At 41.7% G+C, this 17,923-nt stretch overlaps 1 protein-coding gene across 2 annotated transcripts in view; it reads right to left on the bottom strand.

The window, feature by feature from the left end:
- topbp1 (DNA topoisomerase II binding protein 1) overlaps window positions 1-17,923 on the bottom strand; it is an 88,862-nt gene that overhangs the window by 19,371 nt on the left and 51,568 nt on the right. The window contains exons 15-24 of one of the 2 annotated variants that reach the window (XM_060900029.1): window positions 11,868-12,065; window positions 11,524-11,639; window positions 11,168-11,291; window positions 10,847-11,011; window positions 9,625-9,718; window positions 9,305-9,500; window positions 7,328-7,551; window positions 3,763-3,905; window positions 2,580-2,697; window positions 2,090-2,253 (exon numbers count right to left, since the gene is read on the bottom strand). In XM_060900029.1, the coding sequence (XP_060756012.1) occupies window positions 2,090-2,253; window positions 2,580-2,697; window positions 3,763-3,905; window positions 7,328-7,551; window positions 9,305-9,500; window positions 9,625-9,718; window positions 10,847-11,011; window positions 11,168-11,291; window positions 11,524-11,639; window positions 11,868-12,065 (1,542 nt within the window). Of the gene's footprint in view, window positions 1-2,089; window positions 2,254-2,579; window positions 2,698-3,762; window positions 3,906-7,327; window positions 7,552-9,304; window positions 9,501-9,624; window positions 9,719-10,846; window positions 11,292-11,523; window positions 11,640-11,867; window positions 12,066-17,923 lie in introns of both variants that reach the window. The other variant, XM_060900028.1, reaches the window with a different exon arrangement.

Raw genomic sequence — 17,923 nt, 5'->3', positions numbered from 1 at the left:
AAATTAACCATATTGAAGACAGATTAAGCCTTGCTTGCATGAAAGACGGTGTCTGTCTGACCCCAGCTGTAATTATCATGTGATGCGTGACATCATGCACAAGGGGTCTGTAAACAGTACGTGTACCAGACTACAACAGCGGGGGTATATATAATAACAACTTGCAAAGCAGTAAATGACACCGAGACTAAGAAAACAGCCAAGGCATAATGGCGGATACGTAGTGAGGGACACTTCGATCAAAAAGCCTAAGTTTTGTGGTGCTAGTTTGTAATATATGCTCATTCCAACTTGCTCAGTCGGGCACGTCGGGGACATATCCCACTTGCCTGAATGTGTGTTTCACTCGCCCCGGGCAATCGGGCAGTCCTTAATGTCAAGCCCTGATACAGCATGTGTAGTTCTTGATTAACATTAGCATGTTTTTCAGGTGCCATGTCTATATCTAATCATTGGCATCAGAGCCTAATCTAGGAATTTGAAAATAGGGGACAGATCCCTCACTAGTTGTAGAAACAGGGGACAGAAAATATTAACATGGGTAAAAATATCCCTCATTTGTTCCAGTTAGTGGGGACAGAAAAATAAGTAATACATTGGTAGATATTTTCAAGAGTACATCTATAAACAGAACAGTTTTATTAATCTTTACTTTTAGAATATCATTAACATAATACTAAATTTAACTTTCAACAAGAAAAATTAAACAAATTACTCAAAAAAAAAAAACCTAGCAATCATGCAGAATGTGTAAGATTACCAGGACTACAAAAATGCAGAAAAATAGGCTTTACTTATCCAAATGCTCCTGTTGGTTCAAAAGTTAAAGTGCAGAGAACCTCACAGCACAACATGAAGTTACCTTAAAATATAATATAAATGCCTCAGCTTTCATGTAAGAAAAAAAAACTATTAATACTAGCACTGTGTGCAGTCAGTCTCTCCTGAAGACTAAATTAAACAATAATTATAAACTAATAAAATAAATGGCTCAGGCTTCATAGAAGAAAAAAAAACAATTTGAACAGAATCTCACAGTATGATGCTGAAGCTGCCTAAACAATGGAAAATAAAATACCATTTTGGCAAGAATGTTGGCATCCATTAATTTGTTGTATTAAGTTAAAAAAAAAAATAAAGTGCACACAGTCCTTCACTGTAAACATAACACACTTTCAGTAACAGAATTTAAGCCTATTCATGCAATGTTGCCAGATACTGCTGACGTTTTCCAGCCTAAATATGTTCAAAACCCGCCAAAATGCACTTAAAACCGCCCAATCTGGCAACACTGCGCACATGCTGCTTCTCTTGAACGTATACACGGAAGTAAGGCGGAAGGTAGTTTGTCGACGTCACCGCAAGACGACGCCAACGATTAGTCAAATTTGCAGGAAAGTTGCGGTGATTGGATAGAATTGCAACACCGCCCTGAATTCGCGGGGATTGGTTGAATTTGCGTTGATGTTGCAAATCGCGAAATCCTTGAGGCTCTGAATGTTATGTTTGGATGAGGCAGAACGATATGCCATGTGCTTTTGGGTATTTTTAAAACACTTCACACGACTGGTTGAGATACACTGTCTTCCGGTTCAGATACCAATGATATAATAGTTCACAAAACTGTTTTACCCGCTAAATAAACCATTCGGAATACTTCGGTCCTTTCCGATATTTTCCGATTGGTGTGTAAACAACGCTGTATTTACCGCAGTGCTTGCTAGCTGGTGCTGACAAATTGATACGCACAAGATTCAGTAAAACGCGACTACACGCTCTCTACTTATAAATGTGCGACAAAATGAATAGATACGCGATATCACTCTCGCGCCCAAAAAGTGGATGTGCGACAGACAGATAAAAAACGCGCATTATCGCATATTACGCGCCCTAGATTAGGCTCTGGGCATTATGTCATGAGATGGGTTTAATGCAGTTAAGCGAAATTTTTAAGATTTACAGGAGGTACTGAGAATACCACAAAAAAACAGCACTGTGTTAAGTTTTAATGACGGCTGGTTTAATTCAATATTGACCCAAAAAAAAAAAAAGTGCTTGTGCATGCTTTTGTAGCTGGGAGAGCACTCACTGGTATGAAGTATCCTTCAGCACGACAGGCCTCCAGGTATGAGCGATGAAGGATCCATTTGCCAGCTGCCATGGCAGCCAGGTATTTCTCATTCCTCAGAGGATAACCCACAATGATGTGAGTGCAGCTCGGGTCAAAACACTGCTTTTCTAGTAAGATACCACCTGCAGATGCACAAATTCAGCATTTAATGCGTGTTAATAAGAAAAAAAAAATGTTTTGTTTTATGTAATGAGCATATAGCTGTCAGGAACGTGTTGGATTAAAATGCAAATCAGAAACAATTTCTGAAATTTAAATGATGAGTCAATTAGGTCTGTTACTACAGAAAATAGAGTATTTTAGTCCCTGAGATGTATATACGGTAGTCATGTTCTGTATCCTGTCTTGAAAATGTCTCTGCTGATGAAGCACATCAAATTTTTAACTAAAATCAATTGCAATTTATGAATCAAATTGAGGAAATAACAGTCCCTACACACACACACACCCAGTTCCTCTATGAGATGGCTGTAATCAATGCGCTCCTGTGGGTTAAGTGAAGACAGCTGGAAGCGTGGAGGCTCCTTCTTCACCACCACCTTCTCCCTTTCCTCCTCTTCCTCAAGCTGAAGAGAAAGGCAAATCAGTGTCACAGCTCAGAGTGCAAAAGGATCCAGAAGCCTGAATTGTTTTCACTCGTACAACGGTTAGAACAGTTCTTGATCAAGCAGCATTCCAGGAGCAAATCAGGCAAACAATTTTCAGGAATGTAACTTTTGACTTGAAATATGAAAGTTCATCAGCTGAAGGTGAAACGGAAGAAGGGACGCCAAGCACCTTTAAGAGGAGTGAACGCAAATCACTGTGAACTAGCTAGTAAGCTAGCCAATGTGCTATAAAGTAAGTAAGTGTGGCTTCTTTAGGATCAATTTCTGCTATTGGAGCAAAAATAAACAAAACATCTGGATATATCGTGTCTCAAGATTGATTTCTTGTTTATAGACCTGTTATCTAAAAGCAATAAAGCACTCACAATCTCGATGTGCCTTCTAATAATAATTAAAAAAAAAAAACAGAATAGTAATTTGTAAGCTAAAAAGCCTGTGTCTACACTTTTCTTTCGCCGAGTGGCAGCTGTGTTCAACTGGGGCGGGACATGACTGAATGGGTGTTTCTGATTTGTCAGCTGTCGTCCTTACACCGCATGGCATGCCCCAAGCGTTTACAACACAGAATTCCAGGGTCTCCGCTCCAAAATCGGCAGCTTCAAAACGATTGAGTTTTTTTTTTAACCGACAACCAAAAAAAAAATGAACCGGTTGACGTTGATTCGGTCAACCATCGGTCAAACGGTCATCGGTTAACATCCCTACTCTACAGTTTTAAATACAAAACCTACAATTAAAAACAGTTTGCTTTTATTGCATTTATTTAATTCCTGGGCTCCCATCTGTAACAGGGAGCGATGTTGCATTCCATTAATACGCTTGACAATAGATTCTAATAGAATAGATGAGCCAAAATAACTGGGGCTCTTTTTTAATGGGCCCCGACTCGATACAAGTATGAACAGGTGGGCCTTAAAGCAGAAAAGGTTGAGAACCACTGACTTAAAGTAACTTTCATACAATCTCAGTGTCAAACCAGATTGAAACCCTTCACATAGAGAAGGTGTGTCAATAATTGTGTACCTGTAGCTCAGGTAGCATTGAAGCTTTGAAGATGGGAAAAGCAGTACTTGGGGCGTCAGGTATTTTGGGAGCCTGAGGCTCAGTCTTGACCCTTGGTGGGGTCATCGTCCGTTTCATGTGCTCTTCTATTACATCACAGGCAGCTGAGGTGGACAGAGTGAACAATAATACAGATATTTTTGTTGAACTGATACAAAACATAGAACATATGCAACCTTATCACTGAAAGCCTAATCCTGCAACTTGCTGAAGTTTAAAAATTTACTGAAAAAGACCTTGATGAGGTTAAAGGAGATACGCAGAGCCATGGCCTCACTTTTTGTTTATAAATGCCTTGAGACCTCAAGAATGGCATAAGAATAGTTTTAAGCATTAACAATAAAACTAATATAGTAATTTTTACGATTAAAGTGATTCATATAGGTAGCGGTCTGAGTGAATGACCTTGACATCTGTGACGTCACAGCAAGAAGGCTATCGGTCTCATCGCCATTTCCGCTATACTAAAACACAGAGCTGCGTGCAACTCCGATCCTCCATTTTGAGCTAATTTATCACCATGCCATGTACAGTGGTGCTTGAAAGTTTGTGAACCCTTTAGAATTTTCTATATTTCTGCATAAATATGACCTAAAACAATATCAGATTTTCACACAAGTCCTTAAAGTAGATAAAGAGAACCCAGTTAAACAATTGAGACAAAAATATCATACTTGGTCATTTATTTATTGAGGAAAATGATCCAATATTACATATCTGTGAGTAGCAAAAGTATGTGAACTTTTGTTTTCAGTATCTGGTGTGACCCCCTTGTGCAGCAATAACTGCAACTAAACGTTTGCGGTAACTGTTGATCAGTCCTGCACACCGGCTTGGAGGAATTTTAGTCCATTCCTCCATACAGAACAGCTTCAACTCTGGGATGTTGGTGGGTTTCCTCACATAAACTGCTCGCTTCAGGTCCTTCCACAACATTTTGATTGGATTAAGGTCAGGACTTTGACTTGGCCATTCCAAAACATGAACTTTATTCTTCTTTAACCATTCTTTGGTAGAACGACTTGTGCGCTTAGGGTCGTTGTCTTGCTGCATGACCCACCTTCTCTTGAGATTCAGTTCATGGACAGATGTCCTGACATTTTCCTTTAGAATTGGCTGGTAGAATTCAGAATTCATTGTTCCATCAATCATAGCAAGCCATCCTGGCCCAGATGCAGCAAAACAGGCCTAAACCATGATACTACCACCACCATGTTTCACAGATGGGATAAGGTTCTGATGCTGGAATGCAGTATTTTCCTTTCTCCAAACATAACGCTTCTCATTTAAACCAAAAAGTTCTGTTTTGGTCTCATCCGTCCACAAAACATTTTTCCAATAGCCTTCTGGCTTGTCCACATGATCTTTAGCAAACTGCAGACGAGCAGCAATGTTCTTTTTGGAGAGCAGTGTCTTTCTCCTTGCAACCTTGCCATGCACACCATTGTTGTTCAGTGTCCTCCTGATGGTGGACTCATGAACATTAACCAATGTGAGAGAGGCCTTCAGTTGCTTAGAAGTTACCCTGGGGTCCTTTGTGACCTCGCCGACTATTACACGCCTTGCTCTTGGAGTGATCTTTGTTGGTCGACCACTCCTGGGGAGGGTAACAATGGTCTTGAATTTCCTCCATTTGTACACAATCTGACTGACTGTGGACTGGTGGAGTCCAAACTCTTTAGAGATGGTTTTGTAACCTTTTCCAGCTTGATGAGCATCAACAACGCTTTTTCTGAGGTCCTCAGAAATCTCCTTTGTTCATGCCATGATACACTTCCACAAACATGTGTTGTGAAGATCAGACTTTGATAGATCCCTGTTCTTTAAATAAAACAGGATGCCCACTCACACCTGATTGTCATCCCATTGATTGAAAACACCTGACTCTAATTTCACCTTCAAATTAACTGCTAATCCTAGAGGTTCACATACTTTTGCCACTCACAAATATGTAATATTGGATCATTTTCCTCAATAAATAAATGACCAAGTATGATATTTTTGTCTCATTTGTTTAACTGGGTTCTCTTTATGTACTTTTAGGACTTGCGTGAAAATCTGACGATGTTTTAGGTCATATTTATGCAGAAATGTAGAAAATTCTAAAGGGTTCACAAACTTTCAAGCACCACTGTAGATGTGTTACTGGCTGGTGCAGCAACACGACAGAAGGTGGATTTATGTTGCATTCATGGAACAAGAATGTTCAAACTGCAAAGATTTGGACGCGTTTTGCGAGAAATTCACGGATTGGGCGCCTACGAAGTGGTCTCTCCTCTGCTCTGCACATTTTTCTGAAGACTCGTATGAGACCTCTGATCTGTTGAGGAGCGTTGGCTATAAGTCCGTATTGAAAGAGAGTGCAGTACCAACAATTAAAGGAAAAGAAAACTACAAGAAAAGGAAAGTAAGTTCAGTTGCACCAGTTCTCCCGGAGTGTGAGCCGAGTAGTAATGGTGGAGTACTCGGTATGGAGAATGAGTGGCCCAGTCGTCAGATTTCTCCGCTGGATATGCTTGCCTCAGCAGCAATATCTCGCCCTTACGTGGAAGAAGTGAATGAACGAAGAACTGAAAGTCAGATTGTTTCAAAACAATCGGCCACAAGCCCAGACTTCAAGAAGTGAGAACGCAGATGGGTAAGATGTGACTCTCATTTGGTTACATAACAAAAACAACAACACTCGTTGTTTACCTGCATTTAGATTAATACATGTAACTTGTATTGTGTTTAAGTTACCGGTATAAGATTATTTAATTTGCTTCAGAATGTGATTGTCTCAGTTCATCTGATTATTTAATTAGCCTTTTACGTTTTATCAGTGAAAATGCATGCATGTACATGTATGTTGCATAAGTTATAACACCCATCCTGTTTTAATGAGAGTCACGAGACTGTCAGGTCAATTCCATCCAATTCTCTAGACGGCTTTGTTCTCTGGCTTTATTTCGTAAGGTGGGGGCCTCTGTGGCTGACGTGTTGCTATCGGATTCACTTTCTGATGGTTCGAACCAATATGGTTCTATGTGTATAGCAGTAGCATGTACACACTCCAATTTCAGGACCATCACAGTCACATGTACTACTATCTGAGGAATCCAAAGAATCTCCAATAAATCCGAACGAAGAGGCCACTGCAACCACTCTCGCCTGCCGAGTCTGGCTTTGGTCTATAGCACCGGTTCCCGCTGTGACGTCACCCACCCAGGGCTGGCTGGCTCAGCGGGGCAGCTCGAATGCCAACTTTGCGGTTGATTTTAACTCTCAAAAATATATTTTTTAAAATTCCCAATTATACAGCATACAAGAGTCAAGGATGGAGATACTATCCACTCAGAAATGTATTTAAAAATAAAAGGTTCTGCGTATCTGCTTTAAATACCCATTAGTACATGAACAAGGCTGTTTTAACAATTCACCATCATTTAGTCATTACTTCACTTATTTCGCATTATGTTTGAGCATCTTTCCTGATGTCAAGGATCCACACACACACACGTTTTCATGCACATGCTCTCTCCCTCACCCATCTCCACTAGTTCAGAGTCGGTCATGGTGTCTCGGGCGTTTCGATCAGTGTGTGGTGGAGGTGGGATTATGAGAGGCTCTGAATGTTGAGAAGGGCTGCCCGGCCACTGCAGGTTATCAGCCAGCTTCGCCCTCTCCTCTCTCGCCGTGGGATCGTCCCACACGATCTGCTCACTCTGAGATGCTTCTGTGTTCATATCCACTGCAGCCTGCCGGGACACGCTAAACACAATTTCTCAAATTATGATTAAAAACCCCACTATTTATAGAAATATTAGAAGTGAAACATATAGGCGGACTCATTATTAAAGATCCATCAAGTTCTTTCTAAATTTAGATCAATTCGAATCCTCACTTCCATAAAGAATCAAAAGTTTTGCTTTCAATTCCTGTATTAAATAAACAAAAATACATGATTAGACAGCTAAACGATTTTTTTTCGTTTCCGTTTGAGAGTACGTCGTGCGCGTGCTGGCTGCCGCTTCTCACCAGAGCTTTTTTATTTTATTTTATTTCTTTTTCTATTTTTTTTTCTGTATGTTTGTGTAGTTTGATGTTTGTTTGAGTGTTTTGTCCGCCAGTTGTGGTGTAGCCCCGGACCCAGTTTTGGGCGTCGGTTCCCTCCAGGCCTTGGTTCGCCGTGGGCGATGCCTGCGCTCCCAGCTGTGGACTGCAGTGAGCTCGTTGCTCATTTTACATCGTGGTTGTCCAGCGCTCTGTGCTTTAACGCTTGGCGTGATGTTCCGAGCGATGTTGCTCGGTGGCGTCGCGGCGGCTGTGCAGGCGGTTTGGGACACACAAGCGCTCTGCGTGGCGGAGCTTCTCTGCTCACTTTGTGGATCCATGGCGTGGTGTTCGAGTGATGTTGCTGACGGCGTCACAGCGGCAGTGCTGGAGATGTGGGACTTGTTTTCGTGCACCTTTTGGTGGGACTGTGGCTGCTACACCACGGGAATTACATCCTGACCCCTACTTGGTGGACTTTTCACTTTATTTATTTGATTATCTTTTTATTTATTTTTTCTTTCCTTGTCTATAATTGTAAAGCGTCCTTGGGTTTTTTGAAAGGTGCTATATAAATTTAACTTATTATTATTATTATTATTATTATTAAGCCCATTTAAAAGTCATTTGTAGAGATTTTATTTCTGAGAAGTTAACTTAGGTAGACAGAGTTTGGTGATTAGTATCTAGACAGTGACTCTCCCCTAGTATTACTTCGTACAAGACATACATCATCTGAGGCGAAAATGTGCTACAATACACAAACTTGACATACCTTCCCAGATTTACACTTTACCAGACCCTCCCTAATAGTTCCACAACATTTTATCGAGTTTCTCATTTTCATCCAATAGACTACAAATTTCCAGAGCACCACCTTTTCAACTCGGGGTATTTATTAGGTACTTATACCGTGAGGTTCTACTCAAGGTCGGGTCATACCAAAGACCATCATAAAAATGGTTCCGACTGCCATCTGGCAAGGCACGCTGCAATATAGATGCGAGCGGGGAGTCAAACTCTCGCGGTAACCAGAGGACTAGCCCCCCACTGTAACCCTAGCTCAGCGAGAGGCCAAGGGCTACGAAACGGAGATTGGCGCCGCCAAACGCGCCATGAATGGTGCGGGAAGGGACTTGACTATAACAGAAAAACATCATTGTCCATGATGGCAGTCGGTCATCAAGGTCATTTTTAAAAATCTGGAGTACATCAAAGTTACTGGACTAGTAGTGATCATGAAGAACTAATAAACCCTTTCTTTTCTTTGTCCATTTTGTAAATCATTCCTACAAGTTGACTTGACGCGGTGTAAAACACCAACACAGTCCTGTATGATTTCCACACCATCATAACCTCATACTGAGATTTTCAGCAATGGGGGACACTGTTAATAACTTTGTCAAAATTGCATGTTCTCACCATCTAAGTGTAGTGTGGTGTTTGTTGTGCTAGGTGTATTTGCGGTTACCGTAAGGCCTCCAGCGTCCTGCTGCGTCTACCTATTCGGCCCAGAATCTCTGGAGTGTGTGGGGAGTCTTGACCCCCTGAACCCACTCGGGCTAATCTCGAGGACGCTCGCCGGCCACTGCTCAGCTTTGTGGCAGACATAATCTCCTGTAACTGCTTCTGCAAGTTCTCTCTCATCTCCAGAGTCTCGGTCAGGTCTGAGAGAGTGACGTGAATATGAGGGAATGTAAAACAAGTGGCTCATGGTAAATTAATTCTTAAAAAAAAAAGAAGAAAAATTCAAAGCAATTTCTTGTTTGAGATAGATTGGTATATGAGCACCTTTCCTTTCACTGCTGATCGGCGGCTGCTGCTCTCTCTCTGTAGATTCTCTCTGAGGTGTCGAGATATCTACTGTGATGTCCTCAGCCCTCATCTTCAGAGGATAAACACACATTAAATGTTAGAAACCTCTCAACTGCTAAGCTTGCCAAAAACATCATATACAGAGTCTGAAAAAGCCAGGCGGCACGGTGGTGTAGTGGTTAGCGCTGTCGCCTCACAGCAAGGAGGTCCGGGTTCGAGCCCCGTGGCCGGCAAGGGCCTTTCTGTGTGGAGTTTGCATGTTCTCCCCGTGTCCGCGTGGGTTTCCTCCGGGTGCTCCGGTTTCCCCCACAGTCCAAAGACATGCAGGTTAGGTTAACTGGTGACTCTAAATTGACCGTAGGTGTGAATGTGAGTGTGAATGGTTGTCTGTGTCTATGTGTCGGCGCTGTGATGACCTGGTGACTTGTCCAGGGTGTACCCCACCTTTCACTTGTAGTCAGCTAGTCAGCTGGGATAGGCTCCAGCTCGCCTGCGACCCTGTAGAACAGGATAAAGCGGCTACAGATAATGAGATGAGATAAGTCTGAAAAAGCCCTCTGATATATATATATATATATATATATATATATATATATATATATATATATATATATTAATGCTGTCAAGCGATTAAAATATTTAATCGCGATTAATGTAGCGACTGTCATAGTTAACTCACGATTAATCGCAATTTAATCACACATTTTTGTCACATGAAAAACCATTGTAATTCTCTTATCAGCATAAAAAAGTGAATGGGCTTGCTTTGTACCAATTTTTTTTTTTATTGCAGAGCATAACACGTCTTGTCACAGCCACTGCAAAGTCGGGTTGGAGCCGCTGATGGGAAAACGAAACCGAAGCCGAGCACCGTGGCTCTTCGTCCCGAGGCACGGGGCTAGCGCGCCATGCCCGCGCTGGTTCTTTGGGGGGAGGGCAGAGGACTCTGGCTGTGCGGGGCATGGCATTACAGTCTAGCTGCTATCGTTTTTCTAAGCAAAGTCTCTGTTCCAAGTTCCTGGCAGTTTCAAAAGCTTATGAAAAACCTACATCATGTCACAGAGCGTTAATCTCGCGATAAAAAAATTGCCGTTAAAATTGAGTCGTTAACGCGATAATAACGCGACATTTTTGACAGCACTAATATATATTTTTTTCAAATCTGAAAGAGAATGTAAAGAGATGCAGGGTGTCGTACCTGTGTGGCGGCGTCTTCATTGAGAGCTCGGAGTTTGGAGTGGGGTGTGGACAGGGGAGGAGATTTCTGGGTGCTGTCTGTCACCTGGCTCAGCATCAGGCTCATTTTGGGGTTAAAGGTGAAAGGGTAGAGTGACTCAGGCACTCGTTTCTGCTCCTCTGCACACTGAAGGGACGTGTATACACATACAGGAGGGATAAGGAAAGCAGTTTCGGAGGGGGAAAAATAAAAATCACACTGTAGAGTGCAATAGGAAATTTCATCTATCATGAATAAGAACACAGAGCATAAGAGTGTGTATGTGTCCACATGTATACAGACCGCCTGCAGCCAGTGCTGGGACACTACGTGCAGGCCCCTTTCCTTCACTGCCCTGTACTCTTTAGTGTTGTCTCCCACTTTGCCCTGGTAGATATAGTGAGTGACCGAATCATCACAAGACCACCTACAACATACACGTTACAGATTTGATAAATCACAGATTAAAAAGCAAAAAATAAATAAATATATAACCCCTAACACAGTTCAGCCAATGGGATTAAATGGAACATGAAAAGGCACCAGTACAACAATACACAGCAATCTCTCTCTCTCTCTCTCTACTGGAATCATTTCTGACAGGCAAAACAGTAAAACATTAAGGAACAATGTGGTGGGGAAAAACATTTGATAGATACCTGAAGTCTGCTCCTAGGGACGCAGCGATTGCATTTAGCTCGCTCTGCTTTTTACTGAGTTTCTTACTCACACAAACCACCACCCCGGCAAGAGGAGCCGAAGCCTTTTCCTCTACCTACAAAACATGCAGACGCACAAACGCAAGTAGGTGCGGTTAAGTCTGAATTCAACCTGACTGCCAGATTTCTTTGTGCGTGACAGATTTAGTGTTACGGAACCAAAGAACTGATACATCTCAAGGTGGGTGTTTACTTTGAATAGAGTTGAGACGAGTGTAGAGGCATTAACAAAAGCAAACAGAAATTTTGGCACGCAGAGGACTGGACTGGAAAGTGATTTATACCTGTTCATGCATTTTAGGTTCTGGCTCTTTGCCCAGTTGAGGACTTGCAGTCAGGGCAGCAAGATTCATGACATGACTGCGGTTGCTATTGGCCACAGCTGCCTTTAAATTCCTTTCGATCACCTCACTTAGGGGAGTCTCCACCCCCTCACCCTGCTGAGGCTCATTGCCAGGCGTTTTCAAATGGTCAAACACATCCTATAAAAACAAACACACACGGAAAGCTCGTCAACTCATACAAAAATCAACTTACTTATCCACATTCTCAGTGTTCCGATGGACTTTGTCTGTTTGAAGAGTTTTGTTGAAGGCGTAAAACTTCCTGAAAGCCATTCCCAGTTATTTCAGCTGTCTAGTTTGTACATCACAGCACCTACTGACACGATCCTTTAACAGGGTGTCTACAGGCTTGTCCAAGTTAAATTTAAGACTTTTTAAGACTTTCATACCATGTTCCAAAAAAAATTAAGACCAAATCTAAAGTCACGCAAAAACGTACTCTTTTGAAAAAAAAAAAACTATATAATTTAATGTAACTTATTGTTCTTGTAAACATTCACCAGAAAACACTATTCTAGTAGAAGTACTTCATTTCTTTTCCTTGACAGGCATTCACACACTCAGAACACAATATAAGGATCGGATAAACTTGTAACTATGTGACAATCACAGAGATGCCTACCCCAAATTTTGAATTTCAGTATTCTTGAAAACATTTTTCAGTATTTTGGAATGACTTTCAGTAACATTAATTTATGCGCATTTCCATTATAAAGAGGTGTATATACCAATATGTTTAACATTTAAATTATTAAAAAGAACTGTTTTGTGTGAATTGAATAAACAAAACACTAGCAGCCATCTCAACTGAATTTCCACTCGACAAATTTCTAGAGCATACAATATATCACATTTTTATAAAATACAATAGTGTTCCCTGTTTGCAGGCATTACGGTTGACTAGCAATCATTGGTATTGAATGCAACTCCTCAAAAGTATTATATTATATTGCCTGGCAAAATGTTCTACCTGTTAACGGATTCTAATAAAATTAAAAAAAAAATTCCTTATTTCATGCCAAAGAGAGTCCGACATTGTTATCTTAATGTCCCAATATATAAATACTTCAGCATAATGCTTCAGAAGAGACATTGAATAAAATGGCATTTATAATTGTATTTAAAACAGTGGAATGATCAATTTTTTGCCACAATCCCAACAGCACTAATCATAAAATTCTGTTTTTGATCATACTACATGTACATTTGCACTTGCAACACTGAAAAGACTTTGAATTAAAGAAGTACAGCCAGTGTTTGATATTTCAGTGAATAAAAATCAGACATGTAAAAAGAAACTGAATAAGTTTAACTCACATTTCATGGCACTAATTGGCAAGTTCAACTCCAAGCATAGGTCAACCATCACCGCTTCAGCACGTGTCACGTTCCGTGTCTTTTCATCCACAGATTTCGTAAAAAACTGCTGGATACCCCCAGATTTACTTTCCGCCTGACTCAGCATTTCAGCATACTCCATATGTTTTTTGTAGTTGACATGCCGCGTGCAGTCATCGCGACCACCATGAGTGATGTTAATGTCAGTTCTACACAGTTTGCAGTGCGCGTATCCATTGCCCTTTTGACTGGGTGTAATGCACGGCCATTCTACCGTATCGAAAATAGCGCGAACAAATGTGCGGAATCTGCGCATGTCACACACAGCATGTGCAGTTGTCGTAAAAATAAATAGCCGTGAATCGCGCATGGATTGAAAAAGTCGCTTGGACATTTAAAAACAACTCACTGGAATTTTTTAAGACTTTATAATAATTCCGTACAGAATAACACTGTTTGCCGTAACATCGTATTTACGTAACTTTTCCGTACAAAATACGGCCAATCCGTACTAGTAGGCATCTCTGAAATCAGAATGCAGTCACAACGTTTGAATCCAGTGTAACAATGTGAAAATGTGAATGAAGTCACACAGAATCCAATGCAACAGGTTTTTTTAATTATTATTTTCTCTGCTTGGGGAGTCACATTGTAAGCAGAATTGTTCAAGTCCATCTTTGGTCAAACAACAATGCAGAAAACAGTTAAACAATGTGAATGCACGTACGCCTGAAACTTCGGCTCACTCACTTGAAAGGTATGCTCACTTGCACTTCTTAAAACACTTGGAACGATACCCACACAAACAATACTATTCTCTCACATGCACGCAATAGAATATATTCTCTCTCTCACACACACTATTCTCTTCCATCTCGCAGATCTATCCTCTTCTCCACGACCGTTAGTGGTGGCAGCGCTGAAGTCGGATATTTGAGGCTGATGCTCGCGGCCTTTAGCAAAAGCAACGTGCTTGGCGCTCTTCACATGAGAGTCCATCGCTCTTATCCCCATTGTGCCCGACTTAAAAGTCTTACAGCATGCTACACAGTATGCCTCGTTGGCATCTTTGGGTACAGCTTTCAGCCACCACGAGTATTTTGCATCTTGCAGCCAGTTATCATTAAATTTACATTTACCCATTGTGGCTCGGACTACCCTCCATCAACAGATCAGGCACTGAGTGGTTGTCAAGCACGCGTGTGTCTAGCAACCGGTGGATTCGGAGCCTGCGCGGTATAATTGTGAGCATCAAAAACGATTAAACTTTTTCCCCATCCAAAGTGTACCACATTTTAACGATATGACTGAGTAAAATCTCCATAAATTTAAGATTGAAAATTTAAGACCACGGGGTTTGAAATTTAAGACAATTTAAGACTTTTTAATGGCCTTATTTTAGGAAAATTAAATTTAAGACTTAAGGCTTTTTAAGGACCCGCGGCCACCCTGTTTAACATCTCAGAGTTAACATTCAGGGGCTTCAAAGTTTGGGAGAATAGCAGGGTACAAATAATTTACAGCAGGGTGCAAAATGGTAAAATGTCTGCCAGCGGCAGACATAATGCACGCAAAGGGTGGGTGGGTGGGTGGATGGATGGATGGATGGATGGATGGGTGGATGGATGGATGGATGGATGGGTGGATGGATGGATGGATTTTTCATGGGGCAGGATGATTCGGAACAGGCCATCTAAAATTGGGATAACATTTACCTGGGACGGGTATTTGAGGCGGGTCGTCTAGCTTAAGCTTGATTAGCATTGTTACGCACGCCAGTGTTTCCCACAAAAATTTTGGAGACTATGGGGGCAAGCCATGGGGGAGGCACGGGGGGTGTTTAAAATTGAGTGATATGTTAAATATTAAGTTATTACTGAAAAACTATTGATTAAAAAAACAGACACTGAGAAATGGTCCTATAAACAACTTTACCAATATAAAAGATTACCAGGACTACAAAAATGCAGAAACACCCTTGTTTTGATTAGAAAATGCATAAAATATGAAGTTGGTACACTAAACCAAACTATAAATATTAAGGTATCAAGTACGGCATGTTTCACGACAGACGGAAATGCTGTTTTAAGGCATATAATCTAATTGGATGCATCCAGAGACGCATAAAAACTGAAAAACCACAGGATTCTGCCCAGGGATACCACTGGGACAACAGCCAATGCACTCTTCATCCATTTGTAATGTACATTCGAGCAAAGAATGAAGATGGTACAAAAGTAACAAAATGCATCTCTAGGGGTGTTCACACGGCAACTTTTACTCCGGTGTAGCACCGGGGCTGCCCCGGTAGAGCGTTCACTCGGTACAAAGTTATAGCGGTGTAGCCCCTGAAAGCTGCTTAAACCGGTGCAAATCTAACCCTGCTCGGGAGGTGGTTTAAGAAATTTACTCCGGAGTAAATGCTAGTTTGCGGGGCAGCACCGATATAAAATGGGACGTCTGAACGCTACAGGGGTAGACTCGCTACGCGTGAGGAGAGTTGATTACATACGGGCATTGCATAATTTGCATCCTGGTATTTTGCGCTTCCAAAATGGAGAATATCAACAACAACAGAACTGCGTGTCTTCCAGTGTTGCCAGATTGGGCGGTTTTAAGTGCATTTTGGCGGATTTGAACATATTTTGGGCTGGAAAATGTCAGCAGTATCTGGCAACACTGGTGTCTTCATCCACATTGTTTTCCCGGCGCTTGGTGATGCCATGACAACCGGGAAAAGGAAGTACATTTTCACGCATGTGCGTATTTCATTTCCGCATTATTACTATCGTATAGCACAGTCGCAAAAACTGCCGTGTGACCGCAAGTGGGGCTGCACCGGTGCTAACACGCTTCTCTCTAGTAAGCAGGTTTGTGACATGTGAACGCTCCACAAAATTTACACCAGTGTAAGATATATCGCAACAAAATACATCGGTGCAGCATCGATGCAAATATGTGCTGTGTGAACACCCCTTCTATCTGCATAAGAAGTGACTGCCTTAAGCAAGACACAGTGGCCGTGCGTGCATTCTTAAAAAAGGTTTTACCGTATGTATGCCATTTACATCCCCAGCTGAAAAAGGTCATTTACTTCGGTGACGGATCAGCAGCCCAATACAAAAACTATAAAAAATTTCACAAATCCAATAAAGCATGCAGATGATTTTGGACTTTTGGCAGAATGGCATTTCTTTGCCACTTCTCATGGTAAATCACCCTGTGATGGTATTGGAGGTGCTGTAAAGCGGTCAGCAGCTCAAGCTAGCTTACAGGCAGTCACGAGTGATCACATACTAAGCCCATCTGATCTGTTTTTGTGGTCAGAAAAACATAAGCACATCCATTTCATCTGGGTTGGTACAGGGGAAGTTATGGAGAGTGGAAAAGCATTGGAGACAAGATTTTCAAGGTCAGCTACTATTCCTGGAACAAGAAACAACCACTTATTCATTCCAATCATGTCCAACCAGCTGCAGGTCAGCAGGGTGTCAGGTGCTCCTGGCTTCACTGTGGATATGAGTGGGAATCGGCCACAATTAACACTGCTGGTGCACTAATAATGACTGACTTTAATAGGGGGGGAAGAAACTAACTCAACATAAAAGAAAAGGACATGTTTCACTTTTACCTCTGAAAACAAAAGAGCAAAAGCTGCTTTTCTCAACTGCCATTTTTGCAATGAGTCATATTAAAGCTATTAGAGGCGAAAGATGAAGTCTTTCGATTTCATAAATTCTGTGAAATTGAGTTCCCTCTGAAATTTAAGGGGTGTTCACACGGCACATATTTGCATCGATGCTGCACCGATGTATTTTGTTGCGATATATCTTACACCGGTGTAAATTTTGTGGAGCGTTCACACGTCACAAACCTGCTTGCTAGAAAGAAGCGTGTTAGCACAGGTGCAGCCCCACTTGCGTTCACATGGCAGTTTTTGCAACCGTGCTATACGATAGTAATAATGCGGAAATGAAATATGCGCATGCGTGAAAATGTACTTCCTTTTCCAGGTTCTCATGGCATCACCAAGCGCCGGGAAAACAACGTGGATGAAGACACCAGTGTTGCCAGATACTGCTGACGTTTTCCAGCCCAAAATATGTTCAAATCCACCAAAATGCACTTAAAACCGCCCAATCTGGCAACACTGGAAGACACGCAGTTCTGTTGTTGTTGATATTCGCCATTTTGGAAGCGCAAAATACCAGGATGCAAATTATGCAATGCCCGTATGTAATCAACTCTCCTCACGCGTAGCGAGTCTACCCCTGTAGCGTTCAGACGGCCCATTTTATATCGGTGCTGCCCCGCAAACTAGCATTTACTCCGGAGTAAATTTCTTAAACCACCTCCCGAGCAGGGTTAGATTTGCACCGGTTTAAGCAGCTTTCAGGGGCTACACCGGTATAACTTTGTACCGTGTGAACGCTCTACCGGGGCAGCCCTGGTGCTACACCGGAGTAAAAGTTGCCGTGTGAACACCCCTTTAGTCAGTCATTGTGATGTATGTTGCGTCAGGGGAAACCCTGTAATAACCATTGCACTATTATCAGCAGGTAGTTGAACAGTGTGATTAATGTAGGAAACCATTACCAAAAGTGAAACACAGACCACCACTTTTAAGAAAGACGTTGAAATAATTAAAGTCAAGCAAA

Source organism: Neoarius graeffei, chromosome 19, assembly GCF_027579695.1.
Source record: "Neoarius graeffei isolate fNeoGra1 chromosome 19, fNeoGra1.pri, whole genome shotgun sequence".
Taxonomy (NCBI): Eukaryota; Metazoa; Chordata; class Actinopteri; order Siluriformes; family Ariidae; genus Neoarius; species Neoarius graeffei.
This window is presented reverse-complemented; position numbering and strand designations above follow the sequence as displayed.